The 18,995-nt window shown below is 41.6% G+C and overlaps 1 protein-coding gene across 7 annotated transcripts; it reads left to right on the top strand.

Annotated features, from left to right (window-relative positions):
• Positions 1 to 3,572: 3,572 nt before the first annotated feature.
• Positions 3,573 to 18,776, top strand: LOC115203491 (paired box protein Pax-6; the record flags this gene model as incomplete). Of its 7 annotated transcripts, XM_029768210.1 has the most annotated exon segments (9): positions 3,573 to 3,870; positions 9,869 to 10,026; positions 12,991 to 13,045; positions 13,333 to 13,386; positions 14,460 to 14,483; positions 17,299 to 17,429; positions 17,790 to 17,831; positions 17,922 to 18,137; positions 18,703 to 18,776. In XM_029768210.1, coding segments are annotated over 6 exon segments (500 nt in total), but the record flags the coding sequence as incomplete, so codon positions are not given.
• Positions 18,777 to 18,995: the final 219 nt, after the last annotated feature.

The raw sequence follows: 18,995 nt of genomic DNA on the forward strand, positions 1-18,995 counted from the left end.
TACATTCATACTTATACATGCTCAATGTGAATACATTCATACTTATACATGCTCAATGCGAATACATTCATACTTATACATGCTCAATGTGAATACATTCATACTTATACATGCTCAATGTGATTACATTCATACTTATACATGCTCAATGTGAATACATTCATACTTATACATGCTCAATGCGAATACATTCATACTTATACATGCTCAATGTGAATACATTCATACTTATACATGCTCAATGTGATTACATTCATACTTATACATGCTCAATGTGAATACATTCATACTTATACATGCTCAATGTGAATACATTCATACTTATACATGCTCAATGCCAATACATTCATACGGATTGCATTTTGTGCATATTAAGTCGTAATGTTGTGGCCTAATGGTGTCGCCTAACTGAGGTGGAAGACATGATGTGACAGGCTAGATGACCTAATTGATCTCTTATTCATTCCGAGTTGTGAAAACGTCGTTGAACTTAAAGCATGTATTGGATGTCACAGTTAAAAACATGTAGCTTTCCGTTCTCTTCAGCAGCATGAGTTGAGCACTCTCATGACGCGCCGTTTATCTCATTTTACTGTCTTGTTTGTTGATGTTCGTTTAGCTATCTATTCAATAAAAATAATAAACCATACAAATAACTTCAATACTATAATGTCACAATACAGAACACACAAAACAGATGTGAACGCGCCACACCATCTCGTTGGTGTTCAGACGTACCTTGCTGCCATTGCAATCAATCCAAACCAAGACGTGAAATTCCTCCTCCATTCAGAAGTCTTCAACTTTCTCCCTGTATCTCTCCGCTTTTCGTTAGGACCTTTATCTCTGTGTGCAACGGCGGCAGTAAACAGGCGGCTCGTGACGCGTATTTAGCAGCATAATGTTCTGCATGGCTGGAGAGGGGAGGCTGAACATTACGGAATTTGTTTTACATGTTATCAGTCTGAGCGAACAAGAGATTGTCATTCCCTGGACAGCTCGTGTTTCAATTGGACCCAAACTCTCCATCGAATTCCTTGCATTTCTCTTCGCTATTCACAATCAATAGTACAAATATTAGGCCTATATAAAATCATGTAAATAGGCCTATACTACATTGTAATAATTAGGTTATTATTGTTGCTACTGTTATGATGCTATTGTTTTTGTCGCTTTTATTGCCACATTAATAATGTACTATAACTTTACAGTATTTACACTGTAACAACATTTTCAAAAAGTATTTGCTGCCTGAAATATTTTTTGCAGACAATTCTAACATCAAATTAGGCTTATTATTAATAAAATATCCACAATAAAAAAAATGTTGGGCCATCTCAACCTTTCCTATGAGAGAGAGAGAGAGAGAGACAGAGAGAGAGAGAGAGACAGAGAGAGAGGAGAGAGAGAGAGAGAGAGAGAGAGAGGAGAGAGGAGAGAGAGAGAGAGAGAGAGAGAGAGAGAGAGAGAGAGAGAGAGAGAGAGAGAGAGAGAGAGAGAGAGAGGAGAGAGAGAGAGAGAGAGAGAGAGGGAGAGAGAGAGAGAGAGGGGCTGTTGTACTGTATGTATTATGAAGCGGGGTGGCGGTGGTAGAGGGCAGACCGGCTGGACAGATTTGCGTTCACGCCTGATCAGCTTCTGGAGAGCGGGCCGTGTAGGCAGGGAACGGGAGCACCTGGTCTAGCCGCAGCATCCCGTCTCGTTTTATTGACAGCCTGATAAGCGGGGCCAAGCCGTGCGGTTTCCAGCACGGATGTCAAGAACCCTGATGCGTTGCACGGTTTCGCGACCTCTTAATGGTGGTTACTCCAAATAAAGGGCCGAACACCGGTCGTTCTGACCGCCCAGTCCCTGCGCCGCACCGGCCTCTTCCTGAGAGACGCGTGGCAGTGCTGTTGTCCATTTACTCTAAGACCTCCTGTTCAAATTGACACAAACGACAGAGGTTGTGACATGTGTCTGCAGGCTTTTAGCCTGCCTTTCTGAAGGGGGAAACTGGGGGCATATTACGGGTTATGGACCAATAATACATTAACTCCGCGCCTCTGCCAGTGAAGATTGTAAACTTATCAACATGTGCACATAAAGAAGAAGAAAAAAACGTTTTAGGATCACTTTATAAAACGACTAATGTAAAAGGGAAAGTGATCATTTTCAGGTTGCTATATATACATTGCTCTTCACAAACAATTCCAACATGTTATTGTATATCCTCTTCTCTGAAAGTCAAGGCATGACAGAGGTGATACCTTCACGAAGCCCAGAACTTGTAGAACAATAAGTAGGTTACTGTGTTAATAAAATAATATATCGATTTTACACATTAACCATGTTAGTGAAATATCAATACTTTCAATATTTATTTAAAAAGGGGAAATATTTCCACTTCGACGGGACATGATTTTCCAACAGATAATCATGTAATTTAATGCATGACCCTCCTCCATAATACCATCGATGCTTCCTCCGCCCTCAGTGCAATTCAACATCCTTCAGCTCCGTGATCACCAACAATCCTTCAGCTCCGTGATCACCAACAATCCTTCAGCTCCGTGATCACCAACAATCCTTCAGCTCCGTGATCACCAACAATCCTTCAACTCCGTGATCACCAACAATCCTTCAGCTCCGTGATCACCAACAATCCTTCAACTCCGTGATCACCAACAATCCTTCAGCTCCGTGATCACCAACAATCCTTCAACTCCGTGATCACCAACAATCCTTCAACTCCGTGATCACCAACAATCCTTCAGCTCCGTGATCACCAACAATCCTTCAGCTCCGTGATCACCAACAATCCTTCAGCTCCGTGATCACCAACAATCCTTCAGCTCCGTGATCACCAACAATCCTTCAGCCCTGTGATCACCAACAATCCTTCAACTCCGTGATCACCAACAATCCTTCAGCTCCGTGATCACCAACAATCCTTCAGCTCCGTGATCACCAACAATCCTTCAACTCCGTGATCACCAACAATCCTTCAACTCCGTGATCACCAATAATCCTTCAACTCCGTGATCACCAATAATCCTTCAACTCCGTGATCACCAACAATCCTTCAGCTCCGTGAGGACTTGTTTTTGTTTACTTGTAGGCCTTTGTGCGGTGTACTGCAAGTCAGCTTTTAGCAAGTACGGCCTTATAATAATATGAATAAACCATCGATTTTAGATGTAGATTTGTTATGTTACGTGTGTGTGTAATAAGAGTGTGTAATAGAGAGAAGCTGATGCCGTCATAGGCATGCGGTCATCTGACTGAAAGCTGCCATTCCATTTGCCCATAAATGACATAATGTGTCCATTAGTAAATGGTGCACTAGTAAATATAAAAGTCCACATTCTTAATTAGCCTACTTCTATTTTGCACATATGTTCCCATTTTAACCTGTCAAATAATTTTCTGAAACTTTTTACATAGCCTAATGTTCAGATTCCATCCAATATAACCTATAATCAAGTTGCAAAGAGATTTAAAATAAAAGAAATCGACCCTATTTTTCAGTCAAAGTTAAAGACAATAAAGATGGTGGGTTGATTGAATTGTGGCGGGTGCAAGTGCTCCATATAGAACTTCCCCCATTCCATGCCTCGGAAGGTGACGTCGGACCGTCGCTCTAGCCAATCACTGCCAAGTTGAGGCTGATGCTAAGGGAAAGTTGGTGGTAAGCGAGGCAGTCTTTTTTCACTCTCATTGACATTTCAACTCCGCGGCGGATCCGAATGTAATCTGGACCCATAACTTTATCTTGATTTGTTCCAGTGACCATTTGGAGGGTGAAGGAGCGAGTGCTGGTATCAGCAGGATATCGGTCTCAGGTCTGCGTCCTCTACAACCTACATCAGCTGACTTTCTACGCAGCAGGTGATTTATACATCTCACATTTCAATCGGATTACTTATCACCCTACTGCATGTTTAGAGTGCTGTGCATATCGGAGTTTTTTCTTCGCTTCGGATTGTCAAAATGTATAAAAGGATTTCGTTGGCTATGCTGTGTATTCTGTCTATACTGTGCGCATCCGGGATGGTATCATCAGTGGTGTGCTTTTGTGTTGTTGCCAAAGCTTACAAAGTTTAGAATGCATGTGATGTTTATGAAGGTGTTTGATGGACCCGTGTGGCTATACAGAAGGCTGAGTTTCAGCCTAGATAGTTAACGTGGATCATCTCAGTGTTACTGGAGGCAGTGTAAACACTGTTGCGCATGGTCTTTTGATGGGTCATGCGACTGTGCTTTTGCTAGTATCGTAGCGCAGGAGTTGATGACTCGGGTAGCGTGTAATTAGCGATCTTCACTGAGGTAGAGAGTAAGACGCGCTTACACAAGTCTGGTTAGAAGCTTTAACGCGCACGGAGCTCGGCATCGATATTGACATGTTCTATTATTTACACTGCGTTTGACGCATTGTAATTCCAACAGTTTAGTATGACTGATATAAACCATCCAAATGGTAATTGTGCATATTTCTTCAATAACCAAATAGCCTAACAAACCTACACACATTTTAGCCTGATTATCATGAGACTACGTTATATGATTATCATGAGTCTACGTTATCACGAGTCTACGTTATAGTCTACCTTATATGCTTACTTTTAGCTCAAGTAAATTATTTGAAAGTTACCCAATTTGAATTGAAACGTTTGAAGAATAATTAAGGCAAATAAAACGATAATGTAGCTTTAAAATGGTTCACCGTTGATTGAAAATGAGGTAGCCAAAGCTTTAGATCGTTAACTGAAATAGGGTTTTCGTGTTCTCGTGCTCCTGTGCATTTTATAACATGCAATTACAGTGTGATCCACGGTCCATTTCGTTCGAGCTGGTCGTTAATAAGTGGAGTACCGAGCCCTGCGCACCCAGGCCAACCTGTCGTGTTAGTTGTTATTGGTGACCGCGTTTCTCCAGCTGCCAGGCCGCGGAGGAGCGCCGTGACACCATCACCTCCGAGCAGACCGTCTTCTGCCAGGAGAGGGCTTCACGGTTCATCCACACTCCAGCCTTCTAGCGTCCTCACGCCACATTCCCTGCCAGACGTCAGTCAAGGAGCTAAATTAGACAACTGAGATTACGAATTCACCTTGTAGGACTTTTCACTTAAATGCCTCACTCAGAGAAAGTTTGTTATACAAGTTGAAGTGATGAGTTCAAGTCTATAGCTAACTTTACATAGAGAAAGCCATTGTAATGTTGAGTACACTTTCAGCATCTTTAGGCCTGCGGCTGGTATTTTCACTAACACAATAACTCCTAAATCGCTATAAGAAGTTATCATATTATATTAATAGAGCAAAATCTATTTTTAATCAAAGTTTATTGGTCCCATACGCAGACGTTATCGCGGGTCCAGCGAAATGCTTATAAAATGCGTTTTACGCATAGACTTACTGTATGTCGTGTTGACATCATTTCCCTTGCAGCCCAGAGCCCATAACGTCCATTTCAGTTCCCTCAGCTTGTAAGATAATTGTTTTGGGATGAGAGCAAACCATTATTCAACAACAAACTTTAGGTTGATCCTAAAATGTATTGTATTTGTTTGCAGAATTCAGCTGGTTAGTGTGACGTGCGAAGAGGTCGAGTTATGCCCTGACAGTAAAAGACAGCTGCATTCCCGACGGCACGAGCTCCACGGCACAATATGTCACAAAATGTACATTTGTGAATATCTTTGAGCCATGCAGAAACCCGAAGCAGCCTGGAGTTAGTCAAATGGTTGTTGGTTTAAAACTGAATGGTGTGTAGGCCAAATACGTTTGTTAACTTGCAAACGCTCTTTTATAATGAATTATACGTTTTAAAATCTCATTTGGTGGAGTGTCTTCGAAGACATTTCGTTTTGTCGAATTTTCTATGAAATTTAACGATGTTAAATAATCTTAACACAAATAATAATAATTATTATTGTAACAACACCACATTATTATAGATAGTATAAGTAGGTTACAACAATATATAGCCTAATCTAAATAATGTTATCTCCAATAATATTGGAGTAATTCAGTGCAAATGTTAATGCCAATGTAGGCTATATTTTAATGTCATTAGGCAGTAACTATAAAATAATTCATATATTAATTCATATCCCTATTACTATATTTTTCTAATCAAATGTATTTTAACCACAAAGGATAGTTATTACCTTTCGAAAAAATATGAAACAATTGGCAAATGCATTAATTTTCCATTTATTCTACGCTCATGCAATTTTGTCTGCTTGGCCCAGACTTTGTAGGTCTACAGAAGGAAGGGTCAGTGTCCTGCAAAATCACAGAGAATGTGGAGTCGCTGAATGATGACAGCTCCCTCCCTCTCATGGAAGACTCGTCCTACTGCCTGCTCTACAATTAGAGAACTATTGAGATGATAAAGCTCTCTCTGTCGGTCACAATGGCTCAACGGTCCCCATGTCCCTCAAATCTCGATAAATCAATGGAGGCCAGCGCGCCCCACTCCGCTTTGTTGATGTTTTCTAATAGACCTCCTTCTCTCTCTCTCTCTCTCTCTCTCTCTCTCTCTCTCTCTCGCTCTCTCTCTCTCTCTCTCTCTCGCATGACGTCAGCCGTGTTCACCCCTCCTCCCTCCTATGATTTTTTGTCTCCAAAGTTTTTAGAGGGGCCTCAAAGACCACTTTGCCTCAGGGGAAAATAGCGACAAGATTAGGATTTCTTTTCAGGTCCTTTGGCATTGCTGCTAATCCGAATTGGGCTAATTGCTAGTCTGTATACAGTTACTCGTTTTACTACATTTTCACACTTACCTTGTAGAAGCTTCCCCTTAAACAGAGAAATATATATATTTGCACTTCAACGAGCATGATCGTTCAAAAGGAATTATTATTTATTACTATATTTGATCTGGAACTTCAAGTGAGTCAAGAAAAACTGAACGTTTCGTGAGTAGAAGAATGGAGACAACGCATATAGCACTCGGAGCGGATTTACTTTCCCAGATAAATCAATAATCTATTGGACGTATAGGCTATTGTCTGCAGAGAAAACAACTCGACACACTCATCAGGGATTCTGTCTTTCACTGAAGCGGGTTAGTAGTGAATGTTCGTCAGCTGCAGACTGCTTACAAGCGGATGGCTATTCAATTAGAATGACAATGTGGTGTGGTTACATATATACGTCACTACTAGCAGTGTCCTTCGTAGAGGCCTATATTTTGCCTGTAAATTAGCAGAAATGTGATGTTATTCACTTTTGAAAGTTAGATTAGCCCAAGCATATTTAAATGCATATACAAACATAATTCATATGGTTAAAACATTTGATTATGTTTTATTTTTATTCTTTATGATTCGTTGAAAAACAAAAATTAGGCTACACTTTCAACAACACGAATCACGATTGTGTGTGTAGGATTTTGCAAAGGTGCATTCATTAAATCAAAACAAATATTGTAATTAAATAGGCCTAACAATGTTGTCATGCATTTGGGTTCTAAGTGTGCACCTGCTGTAAGAAGTACATTTTCACTCTATTCTGAAAGTAGCAGGTGAAAAGTTTGGCGAATCTGGTGAATGTGGTGAATCTGGAGAATCTGACCAATATAGTTGAATTTTTTTGCATTCTGCACAGTTTCCACACGGTCATTTCTTGCAACAAGATTTATGTAAACATGTGTGCTGGCATGTCATGCATGTGGCTGTAGTATTAAACTGTTCTGCTCACCTTACTAGCTGCACAAGCACTTTTAGGTTTATCATAATCTGCCAATTCCTCTATTATCAGAATAAAGTTTCCCTGAACAAGATACTCATTATACCATCAGGACTAATCTTCATGTACAAACACACAAACACACGATCCCAAAACAAAGTCAAACACTAGAAACAAAAGCAATAATCTAGTCGAATAGGCCACCAGCTTCAGTGACTAAACACAGTGGAGGAGAAATGGAACAAAATGGTGGGTTAGTTTACAGCTTGTTTGGGGAGAAAGTTCTGTCCGAAGTGTTGTTCTTGTTCCTCACCGCAGGACTCTGGGTGACAGTTTGTGCTGGTCCTCGCGGCTCATTATCTCGCGCGCCCACTGAGGGCCCCATTCACCCCCCCCCTCAGGCAGCGTCGTTTGTCTCCTCATTGAACCCGTAGTTAGGAATGTGATGGTTGTCAGGGAGCCCTCTTTCACCTCCGAGGTAGTTTATTGATGAGCTCTGACTTTTTCACGTCAAAGGAAGTCAAGTGTAGGCCTCCCTCCATTACTTCATTTCATGCTCTGCACTCTCCAAAAAAGAGCCCCAACCCATCCCCCTCTCCTCCTCCGTCTCTCCATCTCCCCTTTTTTGTACCCCAATTTTGCTTTGGGTTGGCTCCACACATCCAAACAGCTCGCATCCCCTCCTCCACCGGCCCTGGTCCTTTGGAATAAGCGACGGGGCCTCCCAGCACTGAGACTGGTGCTTCGCAAGCTACGAGTGTAAGCTTCAATACGGGCTCCGAGGGGTTGCTTTCGGATGCGCTGAGGTGTGTCGTAATGGCCGATAATTAAACCGGCGCAGTTAGGGAGCGTGTGGTCATTGCTGACCAGTCATTTGCTTCACTTTATTTACGCGAGTTATTTGCCGTCAGGTAATAGGAGTGACGTCGCCTTGCCTTGCAAATGCGTCCATAACAAGCAGCAGAGCTTGCCTAAAAGCAGGGGCCCTTTACGCATGGCGGACAATACCGTGTGTGTCGGTGTGTTTACAATGTCCATGACAGGCTGAGCAGTCAGAAGGTGATACCAAACAGTCAACAAAGGCACGTGGGGAAAGTTTGCGTTTGTTTGCGAGTAGGCGACATTAGTGGTAATTTACAAGTGTACTTAATACACAAAGTAAACAGTTTCCCCTTTAAAAGCCACAGCTGTCAATGGGGAGCCCTCCTCAGCTCATTTGTCATTAGTAGTGGCCCTGATCACCAAGGGCCAACTCACTATGCACTCCAGGGAGACACTTCACAACCATTGCAAACAGCCATACAGAGCTGTTGACAGAAACTCAGAAACTATTTGTTTTCATGCAGACCCAAAGTAAATATGAAGTTTGTTCCAAGATTGCATTGGAAAAATGAGTACGGAAAATAATAGAGGCTGCACGATAGCAATACGTCTAAAACAAAAGAAAACATTTATCTGTAGGCAAATTTCCCACGGAAATAGGCACAGCCCACGCTCGATAACACAAGAACGATTTGAAATCAGCTCCGTGGAAAGAATGTTCAATTCATGGAGCTGACTGCTTCAAAATACGTCCACATCCTCCGTTTCCCCGCGTCGTGCACTCAGGTTTAGCTGTAAAACATGCCTGAGATTCCCACCACCACGGAACCAACTCGGCCTCTGCTGAGACCCACCAGGCCTTTGCTTTCTCTCCAATGGGGATCTCCGAGGCAATCCAGCTTCTTTGCATAGTAGGGCAGGCAATATTCAGATAGCGAGGGAAAGAGAGCGAGAGAGAGAGAGAGAGAGAGAGAGAGAGAAAGAGGGTTATTTGCATGTGTCTGCTGATTAGTGGGTTGAGGAGACGGGTCTCTCTTCTCTCTCGCTCGGCCCCATTTCCCGCTTTGGTGGAGGGGGAAGTGTTTCCGTAGGGGCCGACGAGGACAGAGGTCGAGGCAACGCACAGAGCACAGCAGACCAGAAACACATACAGTAATACACTTGTACCATCACCAATCAGCATAGGTGTGTTCTCTCTTAGCCTCCAACCCCTCTTCTTCTGCAGTTCTTTCCCTCCCTCCCCTTCTCCCTCTCTCCTTCTCTGCCCCACTCTCTCATTCGCTATCTCGCTCACTCACACGAGCGCACATTCTCGCTCCCTCCGCGGTCCTGACATCTGAGTTCACTGTCAATCTCTGTCTCCTTCGCAGGGATATCCCTTCCGTCTCCGCTGAAGATCACTGGAAAACTATTGTTTCCTCTTACTGAAAAACCACCACAATAGACTGCCCTGCATTTGTTCTATTTCTGTGGCGCGGAGAACTATTTGACAAGGACTTTTGACAGCGACGCAGGATGCCTCAAAAAGGTGAGAGTGGATATCTTCCCAGTAAAATATTGTCTGTGCATTTCAACCCAGTCTGCAACCCTGCAAACATTCATCACTTAAAATAGGTTCGATTTAATGCAGAACAATCAATAATTGAAAACGAATATATTATTATTATTGCGCAATATGCATCTCCCAGGCTGCAGAATAGTATCGCTAGGCTATAGGTTGGAGTTTGTGTAGAAAGTGTAGCCCCTACTAGGCTGCTTGTATTCTACTCCTACTCTGGAGTTGTACAGTGCGATTTGAAGCGGCATTCGGGCTGGCTTTCCTGTTTATTTTATGTGCTCTTTAATGATCGGTTGTGTTGGTGTTTACGGATAGCTTAATGCTTATTTATGACAGCAAAGAGTAAAAAGTCACGTTAGGCCGAGACAGTGATCATCGTGGAGAATGGGGAGCAATGACCCGTTGAGGAATGGTGTCAGTTTGATTCATAGGCAGCGGAGTCACCCAAGTGCCTTCTCTAAAATGCTCCAGTACACGGTGGGCCTATTTATTTTTCCTCTAGTTTGCGTACCAAAGAAAATATACTTCAAATGTAACTTTTCTTCTAAGAAAGAGAAGTCTTGTGCAGAAATAGTTACAATTATCACTACAGGTATTTAAGCGTACTAACATACTTCAAAACGTTTTATAATTATAATACAATAAAACAAAGCATTCATACTAAAAGGCTAAATACATAGCCTATTATAATATTGTCATATTTATGTTTTTGTCAACATAGAAAGTATATCTGCACAACACAAAAATGTTTAAGATAGCGTCACGTTCACTGATTCTAAATAAATAAAACTGTCAAACGAAAGTAGCTGAAAGTTAGGCCTATATTTCACTTATAGCCTAATCATAAATGTTATGGTTTCATTTGTGTCGTTAAATTATCATAGGCCTACTTCCCCTTACAGAAACGGGCTAATAACCCAGTATTACATTAAAGATAACACTAAGGTGCTTAGTGCATGTAAATGCATAGTGCTCACACCTTCCTACGGAGCCATTGTTTGAGATCGTAATGTATTTCTGCATGTGAATGTTGTGACCTCAGGATCCAGCAGCCTGAATAAGCATGTTTAATTAAGACGATTGTTGTTGATTGTTGTTACGGATTAGGTACTACTAAAGGAAAATAAATTCAGATTAGACCCTTGTTAACCTCAGCAACAACCGCAGACTTTCCGAGCCTAACTAAATGATTAACTAGGCCGATGGTGTCTATACAGACATGCTGGGAGTGGGACACTGCTGAATGGCAGTTCTCCAAATATTTAACAGAAATATTGTTTTCAAGGCAGAGAGGAATTGAGGATTATTTTACCATTCGCCACTTCCGGGGTTGTTGTGTGTATTGTCGAGAGATTTATTTTTGCATTGGTGGGTTTGTACTTTTACGCAGTTTAAATATTGGAATGAATGTGGAGGAATCTAAATGAATGAGTTGAGGGCATTTGCATTGTAAAAATAAAATGCATTGTTTTCAGCCTACTTCTAAGAACAGGACTGACGTGACAAAATATCGGACACATTTCCTCACCAAAAAGTATTCCTCCGTTTGCAACACAACAATTGTTACTGTTAACAGTGTTCTGATAAATTGCAAAATGGCATTGGAAACACGTTGTTTTTGCAATAGGCTACTTTCTCCAGAAAGTAGGTACTTGTAAGTCTCACTTCTCAAGACAATTCATGTTTCAAATCTTAGGTTCGGCTGCAGTACACACATGCCCACAACAGGGTTGTTTTTGCGTAAAGAGACAAAATGAAACTTCAGACTATTCCTCCACCGGCCCCCTTTTTAACCGTCTATTTGAAAAGGTTCTTTATTGCGTTTGTCTTTTCTGATTGAGCTCCCCACTGAGCTGTTGTATCTGTTACTACCGCCTAACAACCGTCACCAGCTACACCATTACCTCCAGATATTTAGAACAAGAAATTACTTTTACATTTCCCTAAACGTAACAAACAAATCCCACATTGGGCTACGGGGACCCGAGGTCACGGTCATCCGCTGTGCCAGTGAGAAGGTGTTGTGTGTAGGGTCCCGGAGGGGGTGCATGCCTTCGGGTCTTTGTATTCTGGAGTTGTTGGTACGTTTAGTGGGAAGATGTGTTGCTAGTTGTGGAGGCCGAGTTGTGCGGCCCCGGGTTTGGGTATGGTGGTAGAAAGGGGTGCATTGTTGGGACTCCGGCAGGCTTTGTACGCCGGCCTCTACCCCCTCCTGGTTTGTACTTTTGCAGAGCATTGAGGCGAGGTAGACAGCGTGTGTCACTGTACACATTGGGCGAGAGGGTCTAGATTTTTATATAACTAGGAACATCCTCTGTGGCCGTTGCTTTGTGTTTAGGCTCGTTTATAAGCCATCAAGTAGAACAAAAAAAAACACGTCAAGGAATCAGAAACAGGTGATCAATAAACCATGCGATGGTTTTGCCAACGAATAGCAACCATCTTCAATTAGGCCTAATTTATTTATTTTACCATCTTCAATTAGGCCTAATTTATTTATTTTACCATCTTCAATTAGGCCTAATTTATTTATTTTACCATCTTCAATTAGGCCTAATTTATTTATTTTACCATCTTCAATTAGGCCTAATTTATTTATTTTACCATCTTCAATTAGGCCTAATTTATTTATTTTACCATCTTCAATTAGGCCTAATTTATTTATTTTACCATCTTCAATTAGGCCTAATTTATTTATTTTACCATCTTCAATTAGGCCTATTAAGTGCCCGTTTCTTCGAACTTCAGGCTTCCCAAAATAAATAAAAAGATACAGAAATATAAATGTTCTCATATGAATAAACGCCAAATCGACAGTAGCCTATTTATTAATTACAATTCTAATTGAATAATAATTTTTAGTAGGCTTTACTTGTAAAATGTAACACAGTCTTCGTTAGGGCTGTACTAATATACTGTTTTGCTTTGTCCTAGGGAGACATTAAGATTGGCTAAATTGTTTTAAGCCGACAGTCAACTCTATTTCCAGGCAAGTTTAATGCTAAAATATATATACAATGGGGATGTGCCAATTCACATGGATTATGGCTATGTGGAATTTATAATTACAGAGCAACATTATGATTGTATTGCACCAAAGTATCCACCCTAATTGCCTTGGAATTCGAAGTAACTAAAAGAGAAAAAATACGAAATATATTTTTTTTTAAAAGAGAGAACATTTGTGAATTGTAATTCTTAACTTTGAATAGCCATTACATTATAATTATGCTGATACTAACATTGTTATCATTGTTATTTCCTTATGACGCATAGAATACCACAGCCAAGCCACGTGGGAGTCTGGCGTAGCCTCGATGATGCAGAACAGTAAGTGAATTTGCATATTTTTGTTTTAAAACTTTGATACTAACCGCAAGTGGAGATATGAATGCATGCAGCCACAACTACCCTTCTGTCTTTATGGTGCCCTTAACATAACGTACCCTTAACATACTCCTTAGCATATTAGCTTTATTTGTATTCTTTTTTTCCACAGTTTATGATTTGTTTTTAGTTTTAATATTTAAAATTCTGTGTTGCTCTTGATGTTGTTAATTTACCGTGTCCTTGTGTTTATATGTAATGCATGTTATATGGCCCCTTCCAGACCGCAGAGTTACTGAACATTGACAGTTATAGTCTAATTATATATCCTCCATTAATCTGCACAGATTGTTTTAGTTTTCTGCTGTGTGCACAGAGAGAGAAAGAGAGAGAGAGAGAGAGAGAGAGAGAGAGAGGAGAGAGAGAGGAGAGGGAGAGAGGAGAGAGAGAGGAGAGAGAGGAGAGAGAGAGAGAGAGAGGGAGAGAGAGAGAGAGACAGAGAGAGAGAGAGAGAGGGTGAGAGAGAGAGAGAGAGAGAGTAGAGGGGGTTGGGGGTTGGGTTGGGTTGAAGGGGGAGATTTTTCATTCCGCTTGAGTTGGTATTAAATAATTGCACAGCCGTCTGCATTAGCTTTAGAGCTGACTGCCAGGCTGCTGACTGCCAGGCTGCGTACACTATTAGCTGGGCGGAGAATGGGAAGGGAAAGAAGGACATTGCTGAAAAAGGAGGAATATTGATCATGTCTAATGTAGACTAGTCTCCTCCTGAACAGAGCCGGAGTTAGAATGGAGATTCCTACATTACAATAACAACAGAGTACAACTGTACATATTGGCCTAAACTCACGGCAAAACAACAACATGATAAAATATGATATTGTCTTGCATGGCGCCATAAAGGAAAAGTGACTGTGTGTTGCCTATATTGCTTTCTAGTCTGTAGTGTGTTATTATTTGTCTGGATTGTTTATCATAATGGTCCATATGAGTTGCAGACATAATTACCGGTGAAATGAACTAAACCATAAAGGATGAAAAGTAACGTTATTTTCTCTCTTGTCTTGCTGCTGGACTAGAGGTCTATGACATCTGTGATGAAGGTGTGTAGAATGATTTCCTCTCTGCTATTCTCCTCACCTTGATGACGTGCATGTGCTGTAACACGTGCCTATATAGTCACATTTTAATCTGTCTGAATTCAATGTACCTATAGCTAGATCACGTGTAGGGCATATTGTTACCTTGTTGTAGGCCTGTAGGTTATATTTGCAATGCAAGTAGGGAATATGATATTGTTCCCTATAAGGGAAAATGACAACATGCAGAACAAAAGGCTTGAATGTAGGTCAGATTAAGTAGGACAATTTATACAGGAATGTTTCATTGAAGACTATTTATTTTGTATCATAGGTTTTTAAACGTCTAAATACATAATCTATTGAATATTATTTTGAACAACATGGGAAGTCCATTATGCGTCATATAGGCCACCTTGGCATTACCCAGTGCTCTGTGCGCTGACAAATGGCTTAATCACAGATTATGTTTGCTTGCCAGTTCTCCTTTATTGAGATGATGTTTTAAATGAGGCGTCGTTAAAGCTATGTACAGCCCCCTCTGCTCCTGCATTGCCCCAAATTGATGTTAATGGGATGCTCCCCTGGCTTGGCTTGTGATTTCTGGTGAGAATGGCCGAGGAGATATCACTGGGCCCGGCTCTATGTGTTGTTTAAAGGTCGCCGCGGCTTCGGTGGCTTTTGTGCTAACAACTCCTGTGTGTATATGGAGGGGAGCGTCCAAATTGACACCATATGTTTTCCTATTAGTCGACTAGTAATAGAATACAAGGCGCATAATCAGCGCCAGCGGGCGAGATCGACGCTGCTCGCCGTGGGGAATTGGGCACATGATTAAGACTTAACCTTTGGAGAGCTGAAATGGTATGTGATATCCTTATCTGACGGCTATATCGATCCTGTGGATGTATATGATGGTTCTAGATGTGTTGAGGTGACGCTGCAACCATGTAAACCCACAGCGGACCGCTGCTTAGCGCGGACAGGCCTATTTGAGAGTAAGGCGTCTATTAATTCCACTTAATCCTGGAATTACCAAAGAGCCAGAGGGATGATAATGGATTTACTATTAATCAGGTCCACGTCGGATAAGGATCATTACACATAGTGGCCTAAGAGCAGTGTTTAATTATGTTAAACAGATTTATTTTCACTCAAAACATGGCTTTTAATTGGCACAAAACGTGCGTAATGCGTATTGTTCCCATTTATAGCGCACATACAACGTATTCCCAAGCAGATCGCCCACTGATTGCACACAACAGGATTGTAGTGGCTGAGAGGATTTGTTGCCAAATACAAACAAGAGAAAAAAACCGAGATGTCAGATTTAATATGTTGAGAATCCAAGCGCGCCCTCGTTGTTGTGCCCGCGCGTCGCCCCTGGTCACCTTAAAACGAAGCTTCCCTCGAAGGGTAAACGAGTAGCGTCCAATTTTGTCTGAGTGATATCCAAATCCAGACAGAAAGGGTCGTTTTATCGTGCTACTATTTGTCGTGACGATGCGTTTTTCAAAAGCAGAGCTGTGTCATAAAGTGACATGCCTGCCACAAGTGCTCCAACTGATCTTTTCAATTAGCCTTCCCATGCATGATCCGAGGCGACTTCCGCCTATTTCCAGAAATTAAGCTCAAACTTGACGTGCAGCTAGCTTTATTTTAAAGACAAATGTCAGCCAGCCTCATCACATTTCCCCCCTCTTCTATATTTGGAGCTTATTTATTGCTAAGGAGCCTCTGCTCCCGGAGTCAATGTAGCAGGCGGCAGCGCAAGAGAAGGCAGCGGAGATCTGGAGCACAGTAAGGCACTCCGGGGAGGCATCCGTCCCATTTGGCTTCAGGTTTGCTGGCTCTTTCCATGCTTTACTCAACCTGCTTATCGACTACAACCTACCTCTTAATTAAGTGTTTTAAAAGACTTATATTTGGATAACATTTATTGAGGTTTGTTATATTTGAGGCTACCTAAATGGGTGGTGTTTTGGTGTGTTTGTGTTGAAGGTACATTGGTGTTTTTGTGTTGAAGGTACATTGGTGTGTTTGTGTTGAAGGTACATTGGTGTGTTTGTGTTGAAGGTACATTGGTGTTTTTGTGTTGAAGGTACATTGGTGTGTTTGTGTTGAAGGTACATTGGTGTGTTTGTGTTGAAGGTACATTGGTGTGTTTGTGTTGAAGGTACATTGGTGTGCTTGTGTTGAAGGTACATTGGTGTGTTTGTGTTGAAGGTACATTGGTGTGTTTGTGTTGAAGGTACATCGGTGTGTTTGTGCGTAATAGCACATTAGAATAGCGGTGAGGAGGATTGGGGGATTTCATTTCGAAGTTTGGGGATTTGAAGACGCTGAATTTGGGGTTGGCTTGCTCACTTGGCGAAATAATGCTGGACAACTCGCGTATGACTGAATTCACCTTTAAATTGCTGATTTCACCTTTAAATTGCTGATTTCATCTCAGTTGGATGGGGATGTTTGGGTCCAGATCATTGGATGCTGTCGACACTTGCCGTGCGTGTTGATTCAAGGCTGTTGCATTACAGTGACCATTGTCTAGAGTGCTGATAACAATGGAACAATAAATAACTATTAGATTTTTATTTAGGTGATAATTGTACTACTAGACTATCTGCATTTCCTTCATTCTAAATGTGGCGTTTTGTTCCAGATGAATGCCTCCCTTCAACGTTCATGTTTCACCTTTGCTCTGAAAGCAAACCATCTGAAAGGAAAAGCAAGACCTGACTCACTGCTATTTTGTTATAGAACATATTGTTGTGATCATAACCTTGTTGTTACATTGCAACCGTAGCCAATAATTGGGCTCCCCTTTGTCTCTGTTCAGGTCACAGCGGTGTAAACCAGCTGGGCGGTGTGTTTGTTAACGGTAGACCGCTACCGGACACCACCAGGCAGAAAATCGTCGAACTTGCTCATAGTGGCGCGCGGCCGTGCGACATCTCCAGGATTCTGCAGGTGACCAGAACATTCTTTCTGTCTGGTGCAGGAAACCCTAGCTTTCAGTGTTTTGGGTTTTTTAAGCTACCACAAAATAAAACGAAACAATGGGATTTTAAATAGAAGAAGATGATGCATGGTGGACCTTTTCCTTACTGTAGCCTTTTTATTGATTTAAAAACGTTTTTCGACAATTGTTGGCTGTAAGAAGGCCAGACAAAGCCTAATTGCTTCTCATTATAATCTATATCCTATTCAAATAACATTAAGGGTAACATATCGTAGGTAGGCCACCACTTTCCCCCGTAAGAATAGTTGCATTTTAGAAAGTGCACACTGTTATCCTATACCATTTAAGGCATATTTTTTTGTTTATAGACCCATGATGACTCAAAAGTCCAAGTGCTGGAAAATGAAAACGTAAGCTTATTATTGTTTGACGTAATCTTCATAATTTCGCAACTAGTCTTAAATAATGTATGTGAATTGTGTCTATTGTTTTCTATCCAGGTGTCCAACGGGTGCGTGAGTAAGATCCTTGGCAGATACTATGAGACTGGCTCCATCAGACCGAGAGCGATCGGAGGCAGCAAGCCGAGGGTAGCCACTCCAGAGGTGGTGGGGAAGATAGCGCAGTACAAGCGGGAGTGCCCGTCTATTTTCGCCTGGGAGATCCGCGACAGACTGTTGTCGGAGGGGGTCTGCACCAACGACAATATACCCAGTGTAAGTGCAGTGAGTGTAAGTTATGAGCATGATTTTTTTTACCACCTGAAATGATTTCTCAGAGACGGAAAGCAGTGCATGATTATCAGCCAACCATTTAGTCATGAGATCATGCACTGCGTTATATGTGAAAGACATGCATTACGTATTTCCAACAAATGGTTAGCATGAGTTAACTTGTAGAGACATTCATACATTTAATTATTTATATTTGATTCGTTATTAGATAATTTTGCACCACATAGGGCCTACATGTAAAAATACAATTGACAGTTGTTGATGTTTATAACAGGCATATTTTCAATGTTTGGCTAGTTATTAAAATGTATTTTCTCAAATATTATTTGGAAATGCTCTGTTTACATATTTACTTCCAGCTCACTTGTCAGGATGTGACGTATATGTGCGCGCGCGTGCGTGCGTGCATGTGTATATGTGTACACCATAGACATTAAGGTTTGCACGCTCACAGTGCTCGCATGCCTACACACTATACCGGCGGCGGCGCGCATTTTTCAATCATGGCTGGCGCTAATCAAACCGCTCCGTTTTGCTTGTCTTTCAGGTGTCATCAATAAACAGAGTCCTCCGCAACCTGGCTAGCGAGAAGCAACAGATGGGCGCAGATGGCATGTATGACAAGCTGAGAATGCTCAACGGTCAGACAGGAACTTGGGGAACACGGCCCGGCTGGTACCCCGGAACTTCAGTGCCAGGGCAGCCCAACCAAGGTGAACCTCAGTCACTAATCATTTGACAATGAAGAAGCCTATAGATATAATTACATTTGTGGTATTCGTGAAATCATATAATTATTTCACCATTATCCGAATGTAGGTCTATAGACTAGTCCATTAT

This window comes from Salmo trutta, chromosome 12, assembly GCF_901001165.1.
Source record: "Salmo trutta chromosome 12, fSalTru1.1, whole genome shotgun sequence".
NCBI classification, from domain to species: Eukaryota; Metazoa; Chordata; class Actinopteri; order Salmoniformes; family Salmonidae; genus Salmo; species Salmo trutta.